At 42.2% G+C, this 25318-nt stretch overlaps 2 protein-coding genes across 2 annotated transcripts in view; one reads left to right on the forward strand and one right to left on the reverse strand.

Annotated features, from left to right (window-relative positions):
- CC2D1B (coiled-coil and C2 domain containing 1B) overlaps positions 1-9654 on the forward strand; it is a 50268-nt gene extending 40614 nt beyond the window's left edge. The window contains exons 20-24 of the mRNA XM_056845211.1: positions 1125-1176; positions 2774-2873; positions 3785-3875; positions 8933-9063; positions 9455-9654. Coding sequence (XP_056701189.1) covers positions 1125-1176; positions 2774-2873; positions 3785-3875; positions 8933-9052 — 363 coding nt within the window. The 3' untranslated portion in view covers positions 9053-9063; positions 9455-9654. The remainder of the gene's footprint in view (positions 1-1124; positions 1177-2773; positions 2874-3784; positions 3876-8932; positions 9064-9454) is intronic.
- Positions 9655-11569: 1915 nt separating this feature from the next.
- The window catches only part of ZFYVE9 (zinc finger FYVE-type containing 9), a 39846-nt gene continuing 26097 nt past the window's right edge, over positions 11570-25318 (reverse strand). The window contains exons 9-17 of the mRNA XM_056845644.1: positions 23352-23576; positions 21532-21614; positions 20218-20322; positions 19499-19649; positions 17726-17806; positions 16610-16772; positions 15741-15846; positions 14767-14943; positions 11570-12775 (exon numbers count right to left, since the gene is read on the reverse strand). Coding sequence (XP_056701622.1) covers positions 12614-12775; positions 14767-14943; positions 15741-15846; positions 16610-16772; positions 17726-17806; positions 19499-19649; positions 20218-20322; positions 21532-21614; positions 23352-23576 — 1253 coding nt within the window. The 3' untranslated portion in view covers positions 11570-12613. The remainder of the gene's footprint in view (positions 12776-14766; positions 14944-15740; positions 15847-16609; positions 16773-17725; positions 17807-19498; positions 19650-20217; positions 20323-21531; positions 21615-23351; positions 23577-25318) is intronic.

The following is a 25318-nucleotide window of genomic DNA, read 5'->3' on the forward strand; positions in this document are numbered from 1 at the left end:
AGACTGAGGTAATGGGGGAAAAAGGGCAAACAGAAATGAGGTAAAGAAAGATCTTTGGGGGTAAGATATCAGAGAAAAATGGGGAGGTGTGCAGAAAGAAAGTGTGGTATGATGTGAAAATAGAACCTGTGGGGTAGGAAAAGAGAATGAAAGAGTTAACAAGGGCACAAGGAGGATTAATGTTTTGTAGGGTACAGAGAAAAGGAGAAGGGATGAATAGTGGGCTAAAAAGAAAGAAATAATCCCATGGCTCCTCATAGTTGACTTAGCAAATAAATAAAGGTGGCCTTCAGATTGATATGAAATTGGGCACCAGAAGCCATCAGCCAGTGGTGGGTGGAACCTCATCTCCATAGGATGGGCAAACACGAAGAACTCTTCTTTCTTTTCCTAGTGTAGTTTCACTGTTGTCAGTAGCAACTCTGATGACTCCTTACCTCAGGAATTGTTAGAAAAAATTAATGTGAGCAAATAACACCAGTGGCCTTTGGAGCATACCTCTTCTACTGGCAGCTGGGAAAAAAGTTGCCTCTGGAGGACAGGCTGCATATCTTGCTCAGTAACTAGGCTATGTTTCAGAAGTGGCTTTACTAATTAGGTCACATTGTCCTTGCTGACTCCCTAAAGATATGTTGAACTGTGCTTTGTGTTAATTTAGTTTAGTGTATAATCTGATTGTCACAAAAACATCATTGATGCTCTTGGCTGGATAGTCTCTTCAGAACCCTTTTAGTACACCATCCAAGTTCCATGCTTTCCCCTTCTTGCGGATAAGGCAGTCATGTGAAAGACACAGGAGGCTGTACACAGCAGAACCTGTCCTGCAGCAAAGCCAGAAAGCATGGAGTAGATGCCCAGTGATAGCATGAGTCTGCCATGCGGATTTCTTTTTTCACCTGTATATTTAAGATTAGAGTTTGTATTTCAAATATTTGCATTTCATTGCATCTTTAAATGGGCTGTTTACATTTTACTGCTGCGGATAGTCTCGGATATTTGCAGGTATTTCACTCAGACAAAACAAATAAAAACGTACGCTGTCTGCTAAATCTTAACACTGCGACACAGGGGTGTGTTGCTTTTTTAGGTAACTCTTTTCTGTTTTTCTGCTTTTCTTAAAACAGGAGCAAGCTCAGAAAAGTAAAACATCTGTGATTAAAAACACGAATTGTCCAGGTGTGTGCCTTTCTGTTTTTTTCTTTGTCCTCTTCAGTTGGGCTGTCAGAACTAGACCCACAGGGGTAACTTTTACTTCAGCTAGGAGAACATAGTTGAAGTCCCAGACCGAGTCTGACACCATGGGCAAGCCAATGGTCTATAGCCCCCTCCCTTAAAGTGACACTTGTAGGACATAAAACATTGGTCATTGAATGTCTCTCAAGGGCTAACGCCACGACAAGTCCTAAAGTGTCCATTGTGTGCTGCAGAATCGTAACGTTTGTATTTAGGATTTTTCTTTCTTTAAAAAAAAATTCTCCATTGGCTCATGTAGAATAAAACAACTTAATGTTAAATTATAGAGCCCCGTGGCGCAGAGTGGTCAGCTGCAGTCCGAGCTCTGCTCACGACCTGAGTTTGATCCCAACAGAAGTCGGTTTCAGGTAGCCGGCTCAAGGTTGACTCAGCCTTCCATCCTCCCGAGGTTGGTAAAATGAGGACCCAGCTTGCTGGGGGTAAAGGGAAGATGACTAGGGAAGGCACTGGCAAACCACCCTGTAAACAAAGTCTGCCTAGTAAACATCGGGATGTGACGTCACCGCATGGATCAGGAATGACCCGGTGCTTGCACAGGGGACCTTTACCTTTAATGTTCAATTCCCCTGTGTTTTTCAAATTCAAGAAGAGTTGGGGATGGGTAAAGTGCAAAAGTCACAAACAAGTGCCTTTGTATAAACTCTTCTGCACATGCTGGGGACTTACTGTGCCCATGGCCCATCTATTCCTTTTATTTCTAGGAGTTGGTTTTTGGATGCGTAGTAACCCTTGGGTTTTAGTGTATAGTGGATGAGCTTCAGAAAATTCTTAATCCCTTTGCAACTTATTTTCTTATTTAATAAGCTACAGGTATTCCTTATTCTGAAATTCTTCATAATGTTTCTCTTCCTTGACAGTTTATTAGCAACTAGAATAAAGGACACTTTATAAGAACTAAGCTGATAGGTCAAGCTAGCGGTTCTCTTGCAAAACTCATAAGTAAGTGGAAGCGGGGGGGGGGAGTGAAATTGATACTTCAACCTGAAAATAGCCATTCGTGAAATGGCATAAATGCAGATATTCAGATATATTTTTCTTGTCTGTAATGCAGCCACTAGGGACATGGTTAAGGACTGGTGACCAGGACAGACAGCGGACGTGTGTAGCCAGGAAAACACAATATGCAGACAATAAAATTTGAGCCATGCGAGTGCCCTGCCTTTCCTGCCATTCCCCCTGCTCAAGTGAGTCAAGGAGATGGGTGGAGCAGGGGGCTTGATGCAAAGTGGAGAGCTTTATGGAAGGGAAAATGCAAGATTTCATGTGAGGCTGAAATCTGATGGTTGGATTTGGTTAGAGAGTGAGACCTAATTTAGATATTAAGCAGTGTGTGTGGTATAATCTGTGCCATCTCAAAAGTGCACTTGCTTAAAGTGCCCCATGGCAAAATATCCTTGCAGTGTGCACTTTGAGATGGTAAAGCCCCCCTAAAGGCTGCCCCAGCTGCCCTGCTCAGTGTTTGAATTGGCTCTAAATGCCCTTAATACTTGTAATATCACATTTTGCCTTCATTTTCTAGAATATAATCAGTTGTTCAAGTTGAACATTAACCGAAATCACCGAGGTTTCCGAAGAGCAATTCAGGCCAAAGGCATTAAATTTGAAGTTTTTCACAAAGGGTAAGTACTTATGCCCAATGAGAGCTGCTCAGTGACTTGTGGAAATGAAATTAAGTTCATGTGACTTCTGCCCCTCCCCTCCAAATTGTGAGAACAGTTGTCCTAGTTCTGTGACCAAGATGTCTTATGGGGAAGTAAAAACTGTTACCATAAACTTTACATACATCTGGCTTATAGATATTTTCCTTATTTTTGAGAATTCTGGGATTTTTTGGTAGGCTGAATGCATGATTCAGAATCTGGGAGGAAGTGTTAAGGCAAAAGCAGTTTCTTGGCTACAGTGGATAAGTCTTTTGGCTATTCACAGTGTCTTGGATCCAATGGAGGACTTTCAGGAGTGGAAGGGGGGTGATTTTGGGCTGCAAAGGGAAGGGGGGAAAGTATGTAATGCTCCACAGACAGAAATCCCTTCCATCTGCAGAAATTATCAGTGGCTCCAACCAATGCCTGAATATTTATAGTGGAGTCAAATTCTCCTACATGGACAGGAAATGCTGTATTTTGATGCTTGTTACTTTGGACAACTCTGCTGGGATTTCCCCTCTACAAAATGGAAAGTCTAGGCTGCAAAGTTCCAAGAATTAAGTACTATTAGTGTCCAGGCTGTGTATATGTTGGCACTTCACTGAGGTTCAGGATTTTTAGTTTCAGTTTCTGGGCCTTAAGGCTTTCTTCTATTTGCACATGATCCCTTCAGTTATAGAATACAGTCTTCTTAGCCAGGCATGTTGGCTCAGTGCATTTGACCCCTGTAAACTCAAGGGTGCTGTGATATGTCCCATTCTGATCACTACACATGAACTTTGTCAGTTTGATATCTTGAATGACTATATGGTAATACCTTGCTGTTTCCAATCACAGTTGTAAATGAAGAACCTAATTCTTCCACTGATGCACAACCTTCTCCTCAGGTCCCTTTTCAGGAGTGACAAGCAAGTTGGAATAGCACACTTGAAATTGGACAAACTGGAATCAGAATGTGAAATCAGAGAAATAATTGAGGTACCTTGTTTATCCTAGAATTAAACAATATTGAAGCAATGAGAAGAAAGGGGCTTTTGGTGAGTGGAAGTGAACCATTGTCTTAGTTTTTTTGGTATGGTCCAAACTATGACTGTTTTCAGAATAGGATAGGCTTCAAGTACTTCCTCTCTGTAATTTCATAGCTGGCACAGATGCTTTTTTAAGTTCTTATGGTGGCAAGTCATAGAAATAGAAATCATAGAAACCTATCACTGGAAGGTACTTCAAGGGTCATCTAGCCCAACCCCCTGCACAACGCAGGAAATTCACAACTACCTTCCCCCCCCACTCTCTCAGTGACCCCAGCTTTATGCCTAGAGGAAGGCAAAAAACCTCCAGGATCCCTGGCCAGTCTGACGTGGAGGAAAATTCCTTCCTGTCCCCAAAGTGGCTATCGACATTATCCTGGGCATGTTTGAAAGGGCCATGAGAGCCGAGCACTGACACATCCCTTTCTGCCCTCCCTCTCATGATCTGTCTCATGTTCACAGAAACAGCATTGCTGTCAGATGGCCATCTAGCCTCTGCTTAAAAACCTCCAAAGGAGAGTCCACCACCTCCCAAGGAACTGCTCTGTCAAGAAATTCTTCCTAATATTTAGCCAAAAACTCTTTTGATTTAATTTCAACCCGTTCGTTCTGGTTCGTTCTGGTTCGTTCTAGAGCAACAGAAAACCACTCCGCTCCATCCTCTATATGACAGCCCTTCAAACACTTGGAAATGGCTATCAGGTCACCTTTCAGTCATCTCTCCAGGCGAAACATACCCAGCTCCTTCAACCTTTCTTCATACACTTGGTCTTCGCTATCTTCGTTGCCCTCCTCTGGACACGTTCTAGCTTGTCAACATCCTTTTTAAACTGCAGTGCCCAAAACTGAACACGATACTCCAAGTGAGGTCTAACCAGAGCAAAATAAAGCAATACCATCACTTCTGTTGATGCACCCCAAAATCTCATTTGCCTTTTTAGCCACCACATCACACTGCTGAGTCATGTTTAGTGTATGGTCTACTAAAATTGCAATATTTGACATACTTATGGAATTTAAAATTAGAAATACCTTAGCTTTGTACAAGCAACATTCCAAATATGCCCGATACGTGAGAGAAAACTGCAAGCTGATGCACCTTATGCTACCTTATGAAAGCTGAAGCACCTTATACTACCTTAGCACATGTACCTTCATTTTTACTATGGGTTAGAGCAGCAGTTCTCAACCTGTGGGTCGTGACCCCTTTGGGGGTCGAACGACCCTTTCACAGGGGTTGCCTAAGACCATCGGAAAACACATATTTCTGATGGTCTTAGGAACCGAGACATCGCTCCTCTAGCCGTCTCCAGGTGGGTCCGCCCACATGCAGATACCCCCACATACGAGCTTTGGGAGCCCCTCCACACAAAGCGCCACGACTCGGAGACGAGCTCCTGGCGCCGGTTCCGGGGCGGCGTTTGGGGCAGGAGGTGCCACTGTGGTCCAGCCGGAGCTTTACTTAAGCCCGACGGCTCGGAGGACAACCTCAGTTGGTTCGTGAGCGGTGGGAGGGGGAGGGGCGGGAAGCTGGGGACACGGCTGGGGCTCCCTCGATGGGGCGTGCGGGGAGGGACATCCCTTCATCCTAGTGGTGGGGCTGCCTTCTCCACGTGCTGCCTCTCCCCCCCCCCCCCCGCAGACTGCTCTTGCGTAAAATATGGGAAGGGGGGGATACGAAATTGGCCAATTATGCATCGAAGGTTTTGCCTTGGATTTGCTGTTCTGTAGATGCACATTTTTCTCATCCGAATTCTCAAAACTCAAAAATGCAGAGTTTTGAGCAATCAGATGAGGAAAATGTGCATCTAAAAAGCGGCAAATCCAAGGCAAAACCTCCAATGCATAAACGGCCAGAGAGCAAACCGAGGCAAGCCTACTCAGAAGGACGTCTCCTTGGGAGGTTTTGCCTTGGATTTGCCACTCTTTAAATGCACATTGGCCCCAGCCAAATTCTCAAAACACAACAATAACCCCCCATGCAGAGTTCTGAGAATTCAGATGGAGAAAATGTGCATTTAAAGAGCGGCAAATCCACGGCAAAACCTCCCGTGCGTTGTCGCCCCTTGTATTCAATGGGGCTTACACCCAGCAAAGCATTCTAGGGACCGCAGCCACCAGGAGCGGCGATCCTGCTTCGGTGCTTTTTCGCTGAGCCAGGCTCCAAGCACCTGGCCTCTTCCCCCCCCCCCCCAATTGTAGGGCAGAGAGCGGCCTCGGACCCTAAGCGGGACGAGGGCTGCCCCGGGACTCTTCTTGCAGAGGGGCTGGCGTGGCTGGGGGGACCCCGGAAGGCCTTTTCTTGCGGCTGCTGCAGTGACGTGGGTGGGAAGGGCCCCCCCCGCTGCCGCTGCACCAAAGGCGCCCGCAGTGGCAGGTGAAGCACCGGAGGGTCCCCCCCTCCCCGCCGCCTTTGCTGGCACATGTGAGTGCGTGTCCCCGTGTGTTTGTGTGCCACCTGCCGGAGTCCCGTAAATCAGAGACCACGCGGGCAGAATCCCCCTGGCTTGACTCTCACCCCCCCAGCCCCATACCTCAGCCACACGTGAGAAGCGCCATCCAGGGTTCCCTGGGCCAGTCGGCCACGCAGGAGACTGCCGGGATGCCCAGCCTGTAGGGAAACCTGGAAGCGCTGCGGGCAACTAGGAAGCTCCCCAGAGCAGGCCCTGGTGTGGGGGAAGAGGCGCCGGTGTGTGGGGAGGTGGGAATAGGCCTGGCCCCCTTCCAGCCTGCTCTCCCAATTCTTTGCCTTCCTTCCCTCTGCAGTCCGGCTCCCCCCACCCCAACCAGGAGGTGGTTTGTTTGCACCCATCTGCTTTGAGAGCTCTGCTGCGTTCCAGGGACAGCTGGGGCGTGGGCTGGCGAAATGTGTTCTTGGGGAGCCTCACCCCCACTTTCCTTCTGCCTCTTTCACTCCCCTTGCAGCCACCAAGCTCCTCTCCCAGCCCAATCAATCCTTCCACACACCCAGGCACCTGGTTGAGGAGATAAGCCCTGAAGGTCAGAGGGGTCAGTGGTGGGGAAACCTTGAAGTCCTGGTCTGAACAAAGCAGCTTTCATTCCCACCCTTCTGTCTTTCTAAATATGTGTCCCATCTAGCCTGATGGAGAATTCTGTTGAGGTCCTAAGCTTGCAGGAGGTTTTGATTGGTCCTATGAAAAAGGTATTACCAGATTTTGTTCTTGTTTAGGGAAACACCAACTTTTTTGCTGTCAAGGCACGGCTGACTTATGCCGACCCCGTAGGTTTTCGTGGCAAGAGGCGGTTTGCCATTGCCTGCCTCTGCGTCATGCCCTTGATATTCATTGAGGCTTCCCTTCCAAACACTAAGCATGGCCAACCCCGCTTAGCTTCTGATGTCCCATGAGATCAGGCTTGCCCAGAGCTGCTTATCTGGTCCAAATAAAAGGTATTACACAGATCTATTCTGGGGGTGGGGCTGTGCCTGGATCCCCCTCCCAGTTCTGCATATCAGATATTTACATTACGATTCATAACAGTAGCAAAATTACAGGTATGAAGTAGCAATGAAAATAATTTTATGGTTGGGGGTCACCACAACATGACGAACTGTATTAAAGGGTCGCGACATTAGGAAGGTTGAGAACCACTGGGTTAGAGAGAGCTAAGTTCTCAATGAAACTTTCAGTTTTCCTTTGAGGCCTTGGTTCAATTTATGCCCCACCTCCCTCTGATCTTGTTTTTCTCCCTCCTGCCAGGTAAATGTGTCTCAGTGGTTTGAGGGAGAGATAAAAAGGTCAGCCACACCAGATCAAAAGGACAGCAGGTCACACAACTGTTGTTAAGCAGTGAAACCCTTGCATGCTCACTTCATGAAGATTAGGTATCCTTCCAGATGCAGAAATGCATCTTGGATTTAAGAGCTGCTATATGTCTACAGGATGCCCACCTTGTCTTTAAAAGCATTTCACTTATTATAAAAGATAAAATATTTCTTAAGATTTCTTTTCAGTACTCCCTAAAAGTTTATTTTTCTGTTGGAGAAATTGAAAAAAAACCTCGGGGGAAAAGTTTTCCCCCGGGCTTTAATATCTTTGAATAGGAGCCGTTGGAGTGGACAGGATTGGAAATGGATCCATTGTGAAATTACCACGCTGGAGTTCATGAGACCCAGGATGTATGTTAGGATTGTCAGACCTGTTGAGAGTCCCATGTGAGAGTGTAGTCATTGTCTTCCTTAAGGTGGCTGCTCTTCTGATGATTCTTCAAGAACAAATGGGCCTGGAGAGTTATCCAAGCAGTTTATGGAGTCTGTGTCAGAACAAACCTCTAGAGGACCCAAAATAATTAGGGCTGTTACTGTTGATACAGTTGTCCTCTTTATTGGGAGGACATAGCTTTTCTCTTCTCTTTTCATCTCTCTTGTGACCTTATCAAGGAACCAAATAGTTTCTCTCCCTCATAAGGAATCATGGAGATGTTGTTTTTGGAGAAGTGATCCACCTACCAGTGTTCCAACCACAAGTTGCAATGGACGATGGTATTGGGAGCTGGAAACAGGGTTGAAGACCATATAGCATCTGGGCTGGCATCTGCTTTAGAAGCTTTCTTGATATTGTCTGGGTCTCACAAAAGGAGGCCCTTGAGGTGTCTGTGCCAGCTGAGCTGTGTTTCTTTCATTGGAAGTGAGCAGCTTCTTTCCTGTTCCTTTCTGTGTTGGGGGGGTTGATTTTTTTCATATGCTTAAGCATGTTAGCCCTAGGATTGATAGAACGGGAAGCTAATCCAGCCACAGAACAGGCAGAACATCAGCTGGGTCTGCCTCCTAAGGATAGTAGAAGTCTTTGATAAATATGTGCATATACCCTGCCATGGAGCAAGAAAGACGCAGAACTCCCTGTAAGAATACTTTGCTCTACTGCAGGAGGGCCGTAATCTCTTGCTGAAGCCAGAAGAAACCTGTTGTTTAAGAAAAAAAACCAAAAGTTCTGAGCCAGTTGCACAGTTTGTTGAGTTGCAGCCATTGCTTGCTTCTGTTGTATGTAGGTTTTGGATGGCAGGAAGTCCACTGGAGGAAAACTAGAAGTGAAAGTGCGACTCAGAGAGCCGCTTAGTGGACAAGATCTTCAAACAATTACAGAAAACTGGCTAGTCCTTGAACACTAGTTCCATCGAAGGTAGGAATATCTGAAATTCCTATGTAGGCTTCTACTGGGTTTATGAACAATATAGTGGGGATAAATTTATCATTAGAAGTGAACAATATAGGTTCATGTCATATGTTGCGGCTCAAAAAATGAGATACTGTAGGTCATGCCTACCAACAGCGTGATTATGTGGCAGGCACCGGAAGCAATCCCAATAGTAAGGCTATTGCTCCTTACTTTTGCATATAGGACATATTTTAAAACTGCATAGTGCTATAAGTATATGGTTTGCAAGTGGTTTGTTTGTATTGTGGAAGAGTTGATGATAGACTTCCATGTATGATACTTTGATGTGTTTTGCTGGAAACTTGAAGTAAAACTATGAATGTTTACTTCTAAAATTTTCCTTTCTTCACTACAGGTTCAGAAATGTTAAAAGCTGCAGAATGGACTGAGTACACACAGAGCTTCTACAAGCACCAAAGATGTTCAATGAATGCACTACTGAACATAACATCTATTTTCATAACTATCATATAGTATGATAAACTTTGGTAAACTTTGTAAGTCTATTACCAGGAAGGAAGGTACTAGAGATAATGGGTTGTGGCTAGTGGAAAAGCTTGCAGGAAGAGTAGATAGACTGGATCTTATCCTACTGTCCCCTTCTCCCAAGAACTGCTGTTTGTTCCAAAAATCCTCTGAGGGTTGGAGAACTCTTGTGAACAAAATGCACCACAGTACAAGGAGCTGCGAGGAGGGTGAAAGCACTGCTACCTCCTCTTGGATTTAACCCGCTGACAAGACTGTCCAGCCTTAAAGCCTTGTTGAGACTAATATCATTAGTACTACATGAATGTTACTTAAGGTGTACTTAATGTTCCCTTATGCAAAGGAAGGGCATGTTTTCAAAGGTAATTTTCATTTTAATAGATGGGTAGTATGTTGAAAATATCTTGTGGTCCTGGAATAAATTCTGTTCTTGCGCACAGGAAAATTGGGTCAAGCAGCTACTCCTCAAATGCCTGTAAATTGCTCTTTCCTTAACCGCCTGCAGTGAGGAATTCTTCAAGCTCCCATCTTGTGCACAGACACCCCCCCTTGTCCTAGTGTAACAACCTAATGAGACTTTCGAAAGGGCCTCAGCACCATATTTGAGATAGCTATGAACAGCTTCTCACTATGAGCCATCTGCCTCTTCTCTTTCAAACACAAGAGGCAGCAGTAAAGCCTATTAGTGCTTCAGGAGGCTGCTCCACTTAACTTTTCTAGAATGGTCAGAGTGTATATTCCCGGGGATCTAAAATTGCCTGTGTGTTTTCTCCATCTTCAGGCAGGTCCTTGGAAGTGGCTCATGTAGGAGGGTAAGCCTGTGGCAGCCAAGCTCTCCCCCACCCCCCCATGCATCGGTCTGCCCCGGAACTGGCATTTCTGCTTTTGTCTTCCTGAGTGGATGGAGACAACACAGTATTCCATTTTTAATTTTAATAAATTTAATATACAAAACTACATGTTGAAAATAAAAATATAATATGCAGTCTTTTGCAGTGTTAACTGAATTTTAAAAGTACATTTTTTTCTTTAAACAAGTACTCATTTCTTAACAATATGGTAATTAAGGTCATTTTAAAGGCTATGGTTGAAGCAAACCAGTCAATACCATTTTGCACAAACATAACCCAAACAAGTGATTTTTGTAGGAGACAGGAGGAAATCTTCAGTCTTATTCCCCCCCCCACTATCAGTAACTTAAAGCAAGCCTAAAGGTACTGCATAAACTGCTTCTGTGGTAAAACTGGAATGCCATCTCTTGAAGTAAAGCTACAGCAGCTATGTAGTTCTTTTGGATACTCTGTAAATAAAACTGAATCCTGACTGTTGCAAAAAAGAGGAAATTGTAAAAGCCAACCAGGACATGTAAGAAGGCTTTAACCTGCAGGGGTAAGACCTTTGTTCTGCAGAGGATTTCCTAGGTGCTTACTAATGGAGTGGCAGAATGTCGAGCACCTGAGTTTGTGCAGAAACAGCAGTCTAAGAACCAACTATATTTATAATGTGTCCAGCCATTCACAATAACAAGCTCATTTTAATGGGATTAACTTCTGCCCTTTATTTTTGGGCCTTGTTCTAACACCCTTGACTCCTTCAGTGTCTCAACTGCAGTTTGGCATAGGCTTATTAGCCGGGTTTTTGCTAATCTTAGGCAAGCGGTAGCAACTTACTCACAAAAGGAGCTATAGGTATATTGAACTACTTTGCAATTTGCCATAGCTGATATTATTTACAAATGCAATTTTCTTAAGAGTAGACCTGTAGCAATTGTCTACTTGCTGATGCAAGGACAACCACAGACGCTGCTCCCTTTTCAGATCTGTTTGACCTTGATCTGTAAACCTAATTTCTTTGTTATCTCCTTGTAGCTGGGTGGTAACTAATCAGAACAGCAGCTGGTGTTCAGGGGATGCCTAAACTGGCAGCTTTTCCCACTCAGTGTCAGTTTTTCGGGGATGAAGATTAGATTTACAGCTTACCACTCAGTACCAGTTTTTGTACGCTGCAGCAAGAGGGCTCAGGCTGCTCTCCTCTCAGGCGAGGCAGAGTGCAAGCCAGACATGCAATAGCAGCCAAACTATTCTAGTTCTCACAGGCTAGCTTTACATGGTGCTGCTACTATCAAGTGTTAGGTAAGTGCAGGCTTAATGTTAGGGCTAATACAAGTACAATGCACACCACTCAAGGGAGAATGTTACCTTTAAAAAAAAAAAAAAGCAAGACCAACTGGAAAGAACAAGCATATCACATAACTGCTCCTGAAGGCTAGCAAGTCTCATCCCTGTGGCAGATTCTTTTGCAATTCACAGAGAAGGAAACTTTGATGCAGTTATTTGCCGAGTTGTCAATCTGGAGGGACAGTTTAAAGAAAAATAAGGTAAAACTATCCTATTTATACACATACACACACACACAAATGCAAGCTTAAATTTACATACTGCTTCCAGAGAGAGAGAACTTCTGTTTTCCTTGGACAGACTTGGGGGTAACCTCGGACATACTGCTTGTTCTGTATTTATAGAATATCGCACTATGTCTCAGAGGTATTTTGACCAATAATCTGGTCAAAAATAAATGTAAACGATACTATTTAAATGTCTAGAGAAATTAAACGGCAGTATAATGAGGTCAGAATGGAGGTCTTGATTGTTTCTTCATATGTTCATCTACAAACATTACAAATGTTGACAATTCCTTTTTTTATTTATGCCCTAGTGATCTCTGCACCCGTTTGAGCATTGAACACATGACTGCAATTGTCTTAAAACATGACCACTGTTGGTTTCTAATCTGTAACAGATGTATATTAGCTGCAAAGATAGCATAGCCATTTTATAGTATAGAAGCTGCCCTGATCCTGTTCATTGACAAATGCATAGACGATTCAGAATTATGGATCAACTGTTCTCACCCACTCCCGCCCCCTCATAATAGTGTTAACAAAAAGCTTAATTTTCCAGTTTTAAAGTGCAAAATGATTCAGATACAACTGCTGCTGGAACAGGTCTGAACAGAAAATGAAGTCCTCCTATGAGATGTTTTCCAGAATATAGAAGATGAGCTCCATTATGACTGGTCCTTCACTCAGCTGGCATGCCCCTCCATGAATCACTGGAACTAAGGCACTGTCCAGGTCATTCATATATTGAGAGGGCAACGGCTGGCCATTACTTCCTGCCTGGTAGCCAACCTACAAAGTAGACAACATGTTATTAAGGCTGGGAACAGCAAAAAAAGGCAGTCTGCAATATCGCTAAGCTTGAAGCAAGGTCATTCTCTATCTAACACTGCACGAAAACACTTATCTTCAGGTAATGTTTTCCATGAAGGAATGCAAGTCAAAGCAGGCCTGAGGGACTCTGGGACCACATGAAGCACAATCCAGAATTTTCAGATAACCATCATTCAGGATAAAGGGAAGCATATTTGGGTTTCTTAAAATCCAGTACAGACAAAAAAAGCAAGCACGGAAATATATGGGTGGTGAAAGTTTCATGTGTCTTTCATGCAAAGATACTAGTCAATATCTTAAATTTACGATTTCTGAGGTAAAAATATGGGCAAGTGATTATGATTATACTTTAATTTCTTTGCATCAGGTCCTTCTACACCTGTGCTCCATATCTAGCATTCAAGTCCTTCTACACCTGTGCTCCATATCTAGCATTCAAAAAGAAATCAAACACTGACATGGATATAAACCACAGTGCTAAGGTCTATCTTCAGAAGAAAATTATGCTCTGTTTGATGTGGAAGAGTTTGGAGCAGTAATACCGGACATGGTTTGCACACACAAAACCCCAGTTTCAGTTCCCAGCTTCTATACCCGAAAAGCTTTTGGATAGGTGCTGATTGCCTGAGATCCTGTAGAGCAACTGCTCACCAGAGCAGACAATACTGAGATGTACTAGTGATCTGATTCAGTACAAAGCACCATCTTATGCAGCCATTATTGCAATAGATGTGACAAAGAATTGCAGTTTTTAAGTGATATGTAACTTGCTGTTATGATCCATTTTGTTTCTGGAAACCTGTGGAAACCAAGTTTAAGAAGTGTCATAAGAGCATAAGGAAAGCCATGCTGGATCAGACCAAGGCCCATCAAGTCCAGCAGTCTGTTCCCACAATGGCCAACCAGGCGCCTCTAGGAAGCCCACAAACAAGACAACTGCAGCAGCATTATCCTGCCTGAGTTCCACATCATATATTCGGCATGCTCCTCTGATCCTGGAGATAATAGGTATGAATCATGACTAGTATCCATTTTTACTAACAGCCATGAATACTCCTCTCTTCCATGAACATGTCCACTCCCCTCTTAAAGCCTTCCAAGCTGACAGCCATCACCACATCCTGGGGCAGGGAGTTCCACAATTTATGTGTTGTGTGAAGAAATACTTCCTTTTATCTGTTTGGAATCTCTCATGCTTCAGCAGATGACCCGCATTCTAGTATTATGAGAGGGAGAAAAGTCTCCCTGTCCACTCTATACCATGCACAATTTTATAGACCTGTATCATGACTCCCCTTAACCACCTTCTTTCCAAGCTAAACAGCCCTAAGCGTTGTCTCAACACCATACACAGCTTTTATGAAGCTCTGTATACAGACTATCAATTCACAGAATCAGAGTTGGAAGGGACCACCAGGGTCACCTAGTCCAACCCCCTGCACAATGCAGGAAATTCACAACTACCTCCCCCACCCCCAGTGACCCCCTACCCCATGCAAACGCCATTATAGCTCATCAAAAACTACACAGATATTTTTTAAAACTTCATATATCCTATACACATGAAAGAGGTTTATTATAAGGTTTTGTCCTTTAGACTTCCAAATTTCTGCAATATCAATAGACCAACATTTTTTGGGTTAAGGTCTATGTAGCAACTAAATGGATCTTGGGCTTAAAAGGTCAGAAATCATAACACAAGGTAAATGAGATACTATTAAAATTAGAATTGTAAAAGCTTCCTCTTTCAAAACGGACTCTTGAATACTACTGGGAAGAAATACCCAGCAACACCCTAAAACTGATAAAGTACCAACCCAAAGGAAAAAATCAAATTGTGAGAAGGTGCTACTGATGTTCCTTTTAACCTTTCCAAACCCCCTTATCTTAGCAGTAGAATCAGTGTTTCCCCCACACACACAGACACACAACTAGTTGATTTGACTTACTTGATCAGCATCAAGTGTAACCCGTAGGCCCAATTTGGTCATCCCATCTTCCTTCAACAGCTTCAGGTGAGGGCACAGGGCCAAGCAGAAAGCCTTGGCCACATTCTCAGTCAACCTACTATGGTCTGCTGGGTCACTTAAGCCATTATGTTGCTCATCATTTTCCAAAAAGAAAACCTGAAGGGAAGAAGATTGTTCCAGATACAGCTCAAACAACTTTTAACTGTCTAAATTTCTGTACTCAAAAATGCACTTGCTTTTACAGCTATAGATAGGATAGAGGAAATTTTTATTATTCATTCAGTTAAACAAAACCTGTTATGGCAGGGATTGTGCTTATTAAGGAGCAAAGGCACAGACTTCGAAGAGTGCCAAATCAATTAAGAGGAAATGGAAGGCAGCTAGCCATATTGCAGCGAGACCAGGTGATATGCAGGTGTCCTGATATCACAAAGAAATCCATTCTGCCATCTCAGTAATTAGTACACTGCTCCATCCTGCTCAAGATTTTGTTCACAATGAAACGTTATAGCCCCCTAAAAAATGAAAACTGCCATTAGTATCTTAAAAAGGCAGAGAAACATTTGCTAGAATAATGAATGCAGGCGGGCAACCGATAAATATTCCAAGGAAGACAGAGATGTTTTAGAAATGTCCCCAGGAGATCAGCAGAGGTTAAACAGGTACATAGTTGCCAACACACATGGCACTATGTATCATACCTCTAGAGCTAACAGGAAATGAATGTCTTGGGGTCATTCTGGGATCAGTAAGAACCGTATAATCTCTGTAGAGTTTATTAATTAGAAATAGGTTTATATTCAATTACTGTATACTGTAGCCCTCATTAGTTCCCTCAAGAAGTTGTTAGCTAGGGAAGATTTTTTTTTTCCTGGTCAACAGAGATTAAAACCTACATCATACAAAGTCACAATCGCACTAGAACAAGACAAAGAACAATTTCATTTCCTCACCTCTGTCCATCTAATGACCTTCCCATTTGCTTTATACTCTGAGCCATGGAATATCTTCACACTTGTGATAGACTCCATGGATTTCCCATCAATGGGGCTTACAACACTAGAAAGAGAGAAAAGGCTCTCTATTAGCAGGCTGTTTCCTTAAATGCTATACTTTTGGAGTTGTGGCTACATGGGCATAGCTCAGAAGCCAATGTAAAGCAACATCCCAGCATTAAGGCAACATCATATATGAAAGCACAGTGCCATGTTTATTTTAAAATGTATCATTTACTTCCCTATGCATTCGAGGTGGCTAATGAATTCAAAAATACATCTTAAAATAAAACCAAATTAAAAAAACCTGAGCAATACCCACAGATTACCACAGCCAGTTATTCCAAAACCAGGGCCAGCATCATCATACTTCTCAAAAAGGTTTTGTTTTTAATCTGCACACACACACCATTATTCAAAGCATTTTTCTTATTACTGGATCACTTCTGGTATTAAAGCCAGGCTGGGAGAAAAATGCTTTAATAATGATAGAAAGGTATAATATGGGGGGGGGGTCTTTGCCTTCACCATTTTCTATTTAAAAGAGGAAACCCCTATATTACCTCCTGTTTTAAACACGAATGAGCAGGTGTGTGAATCAATACACGGGATGCCCATCATAGCTTAGCATTAACACACACATCAATACAGTAAAGTCAGCCCACACACCATCTAATTGGATTGACAATGCTAGCCCATGCTCATCACAATTATCAACTCCTAAGATTATTAATAAATACAGACCAACTTCCTCATCACTCCTTTCTAAAATGGCACATGCTATCAGCAGACACAATTATACGCTAGTTGACTGCTGCAGTATTTACCCCTTGTTGAAGTTTTTGTCATCATCCACCCACTGAACGTGTACATGCTCTTGTGGCTCTTCGGCATCCATTTTACCACAAGGAACAGTGAAGTCTTTCATCTCCCTCAGAGCCTGCCTCAGGGAGTCCATATTTTCAGCTGTTATCTGGACCATGACACCATCTGAGGAAATATATAACCCAGTAACTCTAAATAATGATAGCTATGTTATGAAGCACCTAAGAAATGCACAACATGAAACTGACTGGATCAACACAACAACTTTTAAATCCTAAAATAATTTTTATTTTATGCATTTGGAATTTATGCATTGTGGGAGACTGGAAGCAACTGGCTAATTTGCATGTCATTTTTCACATTTACTCAGGACCAATCTGCACAATCGGTACACTATAAAATCAAGATACAGAGGTAACAAAGATTGGGCCTACATGCTCTATGAACACAGCCCTTAAGCAAGTATAAAATATAACATGAAAATACCATTTGGGGATGAGATGATACTAGTACCACAACAAGTATTTTTTTGAATGTTAGCATAAAGGTCCTGTAAACAGTAATTCAGTACAGTAGTAAGTAAACCCATCTCTGAAAGTGTCTTATATTATATTCCACATTTAGTTTTTTAACACTGCCAGGCACTTTTATCAAAGTAGCCATGTTCTGACATCTACATGCTCCTTTTTTCATTAAAAATAACCTAGTTCCTTGGAACTTGCCATTGTCAAAAAATTCTCAGTGCACCAACCAACTGCTTAATTTTAAACTAGTAATATAAAATGTTTTAGTCAGGAGTTAGAACTTATAAGGGGGGGGGGAGGCAAGTTCTAACTATTATCCTAACTGATCTGCCAAACACTAATCAACTGTGTACATGGTGATAGTTCAAACCGTATCTTGTGTGTGTGTGTAAAGTGCCGTCGTCACAGCTGACTTATGGCAATCCAGTAGGGTTTTCAAGGCAATAGACTAACAGAGGTGGTTTGCCATTGTCTTCCTCAGCATCATAACCCTGGTATTTTCCTTAATGGTCTCCCATCCAAGTACTAGCCAGGATTGACCCTGCTTAGTTTCTGAGATCTGGTGAAATCAGGTCGGGGCAAATCTTCTCTTACCTTCTACAATACTGGACTTTGCAAGATAGCCTGAAGAAGTTTTTAAAGCTCCACTGAACACAAAAAAGCTGGCTCCAGTCACTGTAACAAAAGATTTATATTATATACACAAACTGGATTTCAAAGCCAGATCACTCACAAATGATCTGAACAAGGATAATACAGCACAAATTTATGCAAACTGCATTTCTGATGCTTGATCAAAGCTTCAAGCACTAGTTTTCTAAGTCACATGAAACACTTTGCACATTAAATTATTAAGAGCAAATTATATTACTATTAACACATTTTACCGACTATTGTCTAAAATACAAGTTTACCAGTGCACTATTGCTATTTAAAGGTCATCCTAGAGCCATAGGAATAACTACTTCGGTTCAAAGTCAAGTTTCTTAATGCATCCTATTTTTCACTCCTTTTTCTCCAAGCAATAGTTGGTTCTAGACTGCTTCTGCAAGACTAGTTTCCTTTGAAGAGAACATCACAAAGACATCACGGACTTCTTCTGTCTTTGTGAAAATCTACTTACTTCAAGTGAAGGGAGGCAGGGAGGAAGCAGCAAGCACAAGATAAGCAAACCCAATCAATATAATCTCTAGAATCCAAGAAGCTGAGAGCCAGGCTACATTGCTTCCAACATCTTACATACTCTTCCATTAGCCAAGAACATTCTATATATCCCATGTGACTAGTCAGCCAAAGTGTTGCTCTTTGAAAGATCAGGTTTGAAGCCTGGAAGTACAGCTGGATTCTACTTTGGTCCTAGAATCCTAGTTAGTTGCAGTGACCAGGAGTCTTCTTTATCTGCAGTACCTGGTGAACTGGCTAAAGGTAAAGGTCCCCTGTGCAAGCACCGGGTCATTCCTGACCCATGGGGTGACGTCACATCCCGACGTTTACTAGGCAGACTGTTTACGGGGTGGTTTGCCAGTGCCTTCCCCAGTCATCTTCCCTTTACCCCCAGCAAGCTGGGTACTCAGCCTTCCATCCTTCCGAGGTCGGTAAAATGAGTCAACCTTGAGCCGGCTACCTGAAACCAACTTCCATCGGGATCCTACTCAGCTAGTGAGCAGAGCTTGGACTGCAGTACTGCAGCTTACCACTCTGTGCCATGGGGCTCAATGGTGAACTAGCTACTACATCCCACAACCTAATGACCAGAACCTGGCCATTGTAATTCATACTGTAGTAGCCTTAAAGTTGGCTTATTGCAAGAGGGGTATATAGAACTGCTTTTCAAGACAATTTGGAAGCTTCAGCTGATGCACTCATTTATTAAAAGGGTCAATTACTTCAACTCTAGCACTGCCAGCTTCAAACAAATATTATGAGGAGTTTGTTGATGTCAGGTGCCAATATGCCAAAGTAAAGTTAAGCTGAGTAAATGTTATTCCCCACTGGGTAAGCTAAGTATAACACAGCTACTGCTGCTCAGAAAGGCATAGCAATATTTTAGCTATTATGTAGCATAAGATAAAGGAAAATGTTAAATAATTAAAAAGATACCCAAACGAAAACAGATAGTAACGAAAAACGACATGGGATACAACCATAGGATCAGCATGTGTGCACAAAGTACTCCAATTATGCTGAACTCCAATTATGCTGCATGTCAATTATCTTACCACACAGTATCTGAAGATCTGTTTCAGAAGATCTTTGAATGAAAACTCACTTTTCTGATCATGTATTTATTTTTTAAAGGGCTTAATAGCAACAATACAAAAGAAACTGTGCAGCAGCACACTATGGGTAGAAGCCATCAAAACTTACCCTTCCGCGGCTGATTGTGAATACTGATGGCCTGTGTCTGGTAGTTCCCATCATCATTCTGTACACACACCAGGTGAGAGTCTGCCCTCTCGTTAAAGCATGCTCCACCCGCTAGAACGTGTTCATTAGACTTATTCATGGCTTTCATCATCTGCAATCACAAACAGAATTTTCCATTTCCATACAATAACAGATAACTTAAAAGCAAAACCTTTTTGGTTATATGGGAATTTCTTGTAATGCCCCTGAATAGAGATGAGTGCCATTGTTGAGGCCATCAGAGGAAGGGTAGGAAGCTTCCATGGCGTCCTGCTCCAGCTGAGAATTTTCTTCCAGAGTATATTTTGAAGTGTCATTTTTTAAATTTTTGGAAGCTACTTTGGGAGCCAGTTACATCAGTCTCAAGTTGTGAACTACCCTTCTGAGAGAGGTCTGCCTGGCTTCATCACTGCTTGGCTGTCAGTGAAAAGTGAAGTCTCAGTTATTTCAACAGCCATTTTGGCAGCAAACAGTCTGTGAAGCCTTTATGCTTTTATACTTAATGTGGCCTGCTTGAAATTTTGGTTTTAATTATTGTTAACAGGCGTTTTACTGTTAGCAGCCTTTGGAGTGAAAGGCGGGATAAAACATTTTAATAAATAAATTGTTTATTTTGTTCAGTCAATTACAATTATTCCTCTGAAACTAAAGTGTCACATAAAACTATTCATAGTACATACCTCATTGTATCTGTTGCTGGGAATTTTTATGCTAGTTTTCCTCACTTCCATATCAACCACTAAACCTTGGACAACCGGCAATGTATACTGGTAATTTCTGAAATCCTGCCAGTGTACAAAACAATAAAATCATTACTACTGACACCCAAGTTTGACCAGAGCAAGCACTGTGAGCAGGTATTGAAGTACCATTAAAATATTGTATTTATTCATCTGTAACAATGATTTAGACACAATGTAAAAAATCAAAGGGGAATTTGCAAATAGCAACAAACGTTCCTCAGTGCCACAGCTTTTTATACCATCCTGATGCTGCAACATTCTTTCCTGAGAATACAGTACAGATTTAGTGTGGCTACATTTCTATGCTCTTTACATGCTGAGACGTACAGTTGCATCAGTGTTCTCTCTGTTCCAGAGAACAGTGCCCTTAATCCAGGCCAAAAGAGTACCATATATAAAGTACCTTTAATAATTTCCTATTTATAAGACTTGTCAAGAGGTATGCAAAGCTGGTTCAAGTCTCCAGAAATGTAAAAACAAAACTTCAAAAATCTGACCTTTAACATCTAAAAAGGTCATTGTGTGTGTGTTAAGGGCCATCTGACTTATGGCAACCCTATGAATTTATCACCTCCAAAACGTTCTATCATGAACAGCCTTGCTCAGGTCTTGCACTGTGAGGGCAGTGGATTCCTTGATTTGAGTCAATCCATCTCATGTTGTCTTCCTCTTTTCCTGCTGCCTTCAACTTTTCCTAGCATGACTGTCTTTTCCAGTGACTTTTGTCTTCTCATAATGTGGCCAAAGTACGATCACCTCAGTTTACTCATTTTAGCTTCTAGGGAAAATTCAGGCTTTATTTGATCTAGAACCCACTTATTTTTCTTTGTGGCATTCTGCAGTATCTATAAAACTCTGCTCCAACACCACATTTCAAATAGATCAACGAATCCATGTATCTAAGGTTATTAGCTGCATAAAAATCTAGTATTTATAAATATTTATCTAGATACTATAACCATATTTTCAGAACAATTTGTACAAAATGGAACACCCAGGCTTGGATCCACCAGAAAGTTTCTGCAGATGGAAGGATTTCTGCTCTGTTGGAGCATGATTTTCTCACCTCTTTCTCCCAATGCAGACCTCAAGGAGCAGCATTTCAGGGGACATTTGGGGTGAGAAAGTCATGCTCCATGCATAGAAAACATTCTGTCCATAGAAATGCTTCAGTGGATCCAAGCCCCAAAGCTCATATCCATTCTCTTTCTCATCCCTATGGGAAAAAAGAATGTTGTAACAATCACTTACTGCAAGGAGGTTCATAATTGTGTGTCCTGTCTCTCCAAACAATGGCTTCCGAAACCTGACACTGAAAAGCGGGCAGGGATACACTAAGAAAATTTTAAAAAATGAGACATTATTCAAATTTATCTTCTGAAAAGCTTATTAAAATTTTTAAAAATGCATTTGGTTGTGGAAAAGCCAGCTATAGAGAAGTATGAATAGGAAGAGGATCAAAAGAACAGAGCTGACAACCAGTTACTATTGTCCTTTTAACAACAGTCAACATAAAATCACTCAACAAGCAACTGAACTTTAACTTACTAAAAGAACACACAGTTAGCTATGAACCACAAGTAGAAGTGCTCTGAAAACAAAACTTTACAGCCTCTGCTTCCCTCAACAACCCCTGAGATTTTCAGAGTTAATGCTGAAGGTGAATGGACACAAACTACACAGCCAGGGGGGCTGCAGTGAGGAGAGGAACTGGACAAAATCTTCTGTCTCATCTTTGCACCATCAGAAGCATCACTGGCATAACAGCCTGATGAAGTGATTTTTGCAAGTCCCCCCCACATCACTGAAGCCCCACCCGTTCTGGGGCCACGTGCCTTTTTACATGTGGGACCCACTTACTCCAGCATAAACTCTCTAGAGGTCTCAAAGAGTTGCTGGGGGAACAAGGTGGAAAGGAAAGATCCACACTCACACTTTTTAGAACCAATTTATTAGAGGCCAAGGACACTAAATAGTTGATTGGTTTTTAGCCTATAGCACTGAAACATCAGCTGTGCAACACAAATATCCATGTGGGAATTATTCATTGTACTTTATATGAAACCACAGACGAATCTGAAGTGTTTTCTAAGGGCAATATTTATACTGACAGGGGGGTGCAATTTATGTGATCAATGAACTGCTGTGCCAGGGAGAGAAAAATAGATCCCTTTCGTATTGCAGATAAGTTGTTTTCACTTCCTGTTAGATATAAATAATTATCACAAAAGAAAGAAAAAACAAGGTTTTCAACATACTAGCTTAAAGATTTGTGAAATCTAGCATTTGTTGCTAAGTGATTTGGAGCACATCAGCTCAAAATTAAGGAAAAGATGACTGCTTCAGCAAGTCCAACCTTCACACACAGGAAGGGAAGGATCCTCCAGCCCATGCTGGACCCAATAAAAATCACTGCAGTTAGAACCTGAAATCTTCCTTCAGTTTTTTACTTTGAGGATAGAGAAGCAGCAATTCCAGAAACAATTTTTGTATTCCTATTTTCATACCCCAAAACCAAATAAGTAGTACAGGAAGCCACTGTATGGATGTGACATGATACTACTCTAAGGTCACAAGCAAATATAGCTTACAAGAGCAATCGTTGTGGAAATGTGAGCAACTTGGCTTAAAGACTCATTATTGCCTTGTATCTAATAAGATCCACTCACAAAGTGGACCTTGTGAAATTTACTGCTCCCCCTGCTGCAATCCACTGAGGTCCCTGAATTTTTGCTCTTGCTGGTCAATGGACCCTTAGCAATGGCTTTTGTGTACACAGTGGGAGCCAGCAGTGGAGGGGAGGGAGTCTGCAGAATACAATACCTTTATTGGCATAATTTGTACTTTCAAGCTTGGTTAGACTACAAGCGCTTCTGAAAGGCTATGTACACAGAAGCACCATTCTGAAAATCAGTCACTTCAACTGCAACATTACTTGTGTATATTAAGGAACAACTGTGGTTTAATGTGATTAATTTAACATGGCAAATTCACATGACCCAAGAACAACATGAAGAACAGCTGCAAAATAATTAAAGTGAAAATTCTAGATGCGCACACATGGTACTTACACCTGTATTCAGCTCCAAGTCTCAGCATCAATCGGATGGGAAAGACTTTGGCCCATGGAGTCTCCCATTTCTGGATAAGAATCCCAAATAAGTAGGGTGGAGTGGGGAGCACCAAGTCCTGCAGTGACTGGTATGCAGGTGTAACATACAAGAAGCCACCATGTTCCTTACTGTTTAGGAAACTCTGGCTGAAAAATGAGTGTCCTAAATTTCCCACAACGTTACCTATAAAACCAGAAGAAACCTAGTTGTTCTAAAGGGTATGCACAGACATCGACAATTGTATCAAAATGGCACACAGAACATTTTAATGTTACACTGAAGTTGCCTATTAGCAAGCACACTGAAAAAACCAATTATGAATATATTCTTGCTCAGTTTCAAATAATAAGTGAACTAGCCCCCATGCCAGTCTCAAAAGAAGTAAAAACCAGGCCACCATAGAGAGCTAACCAATACATAAAACATTGAAAAGTTCCAAGCCAAGTATCCTATGATGGAGGCCACTGTTTCCAAGTTGGTATCTCTGCACACCAAGATGATGGCCTCTGAGGTTTTCTGACACTAATGTGGCAGAGGATAGTTAGGAATGCCTGTGTTTTAGGGGAAAGTTGCCTTTGGAAAGAAGCAAATTGTTACCAGGAAACACTGTGATGGGTCCCTCAATAGCACCATGTCCACCATCACTGATGTACGTTAAATACACATGCTATGATAGAGGCGGGATACTTTGATTAACACTCAAGGAGGCCCTGATCTCAATGAAAACATTACCTGAGGAAAACAACAATAAACGTCTCAGATTTCAGACTGAGATTAGATATGTTTCTTCTGTAGAGGCAAACAGGCAGCATGGCAACAACCATTTGCCCACCTGCCAGGAAGGGGTAAGACAGACAGCTATTTGAATATCCTGAGTTGGGCCATGAAGGTTTTGGGATGTGTAACTTAATCTGATTGAAGAAAAGGTACATGTAGGGATTCCCTTCAAATTGCATTGATAGGTTAAAGTGAAACCCTCCCAGATGGGACAGGAAGGGTTAGAAGGTCTGGATACCCTGTCAGAAGTGCTCAAGACAAGATCCAAGGAACCGAGAGCAATGTGGTGAAGTCTGTCTTGACCAGCATCTATTTTCCCAGTGGGCTTGTGTCCATTCCAGGGGAAGGGAATGCCAAGGTAACACTAGTAAATGTACAACTTAGTTAACCTCTTAGTTCTGTAACATCCTGTACTGTTTTGATATAGCTTTCCAATGTCCTTGTGCTCTAGTTACTTGAGATTGTACTTTTGTAAATAAAGATATTTTTCTTTTAAAGATCTCAGACAGCAGTCAAAGAATCTCACCCAGGGCATCTGACTGCTCATCAGCACAACAGATCAGAAACTCTTAACTGGGTTACACACAGTTAGTTGGCCAGGGAGGGGTCTATGTGTGAGAGAGACAGGACACACACATGCATCCACTTAGTCATTTACTTCTGCACTTGGCTGTGTAGACTAAACTTGATTGTACCCATTCAAAGAGACAATTGAACTATTACTTTCTCTTGTGTATTAAAAAAAAAACAGCTTTCCAAAGGAAATTGTTTAATTCCTGGCATATAATTAGTAGCGCTACTTCAGAAACTTCCCCACATCAAATGCAGAAAACCTATTTCTTGGGGACATCCATGTGATTTCACACTAATTCCAAGCATGGTTTATGGTGTTTCTGAGGCTTCCTCCTTTAATCTGAAGAAAACCAAATTCTGTATTTCTTTAATTTAAAGGGCAACTGTAGAGTGGATATGAGATGCCCCACTTATTGGGATATTCTACTTGCAGCTACCACAAAGAAGAAGTAGACCTAAACTCTGCCTTCAAAATGGCAAAGCTCCCCCCACCCACGCCCCAATACACTTTTTCTACTTGTCTGCAAAGCCATGCTATACGGCTACAGAATGGCTCAACAGGAAAAGGAAAAGGG

This window comes from Euleptes europaea, chromosome 2 (genome assembly GCF_029931775.1).
Source record: "Euleptes europaea isolate rEulEur1 chromosome 2, rEulEur1.hap1, whole genome shotgun sequence".
In the NCBI taxonomy this organism is placed as follows: Eukaryota; Metazoa; Chordata; class Lepidosauria; order Squamata; family Sphaerodactylidae; genus Euleptes; species Euleptes europaea.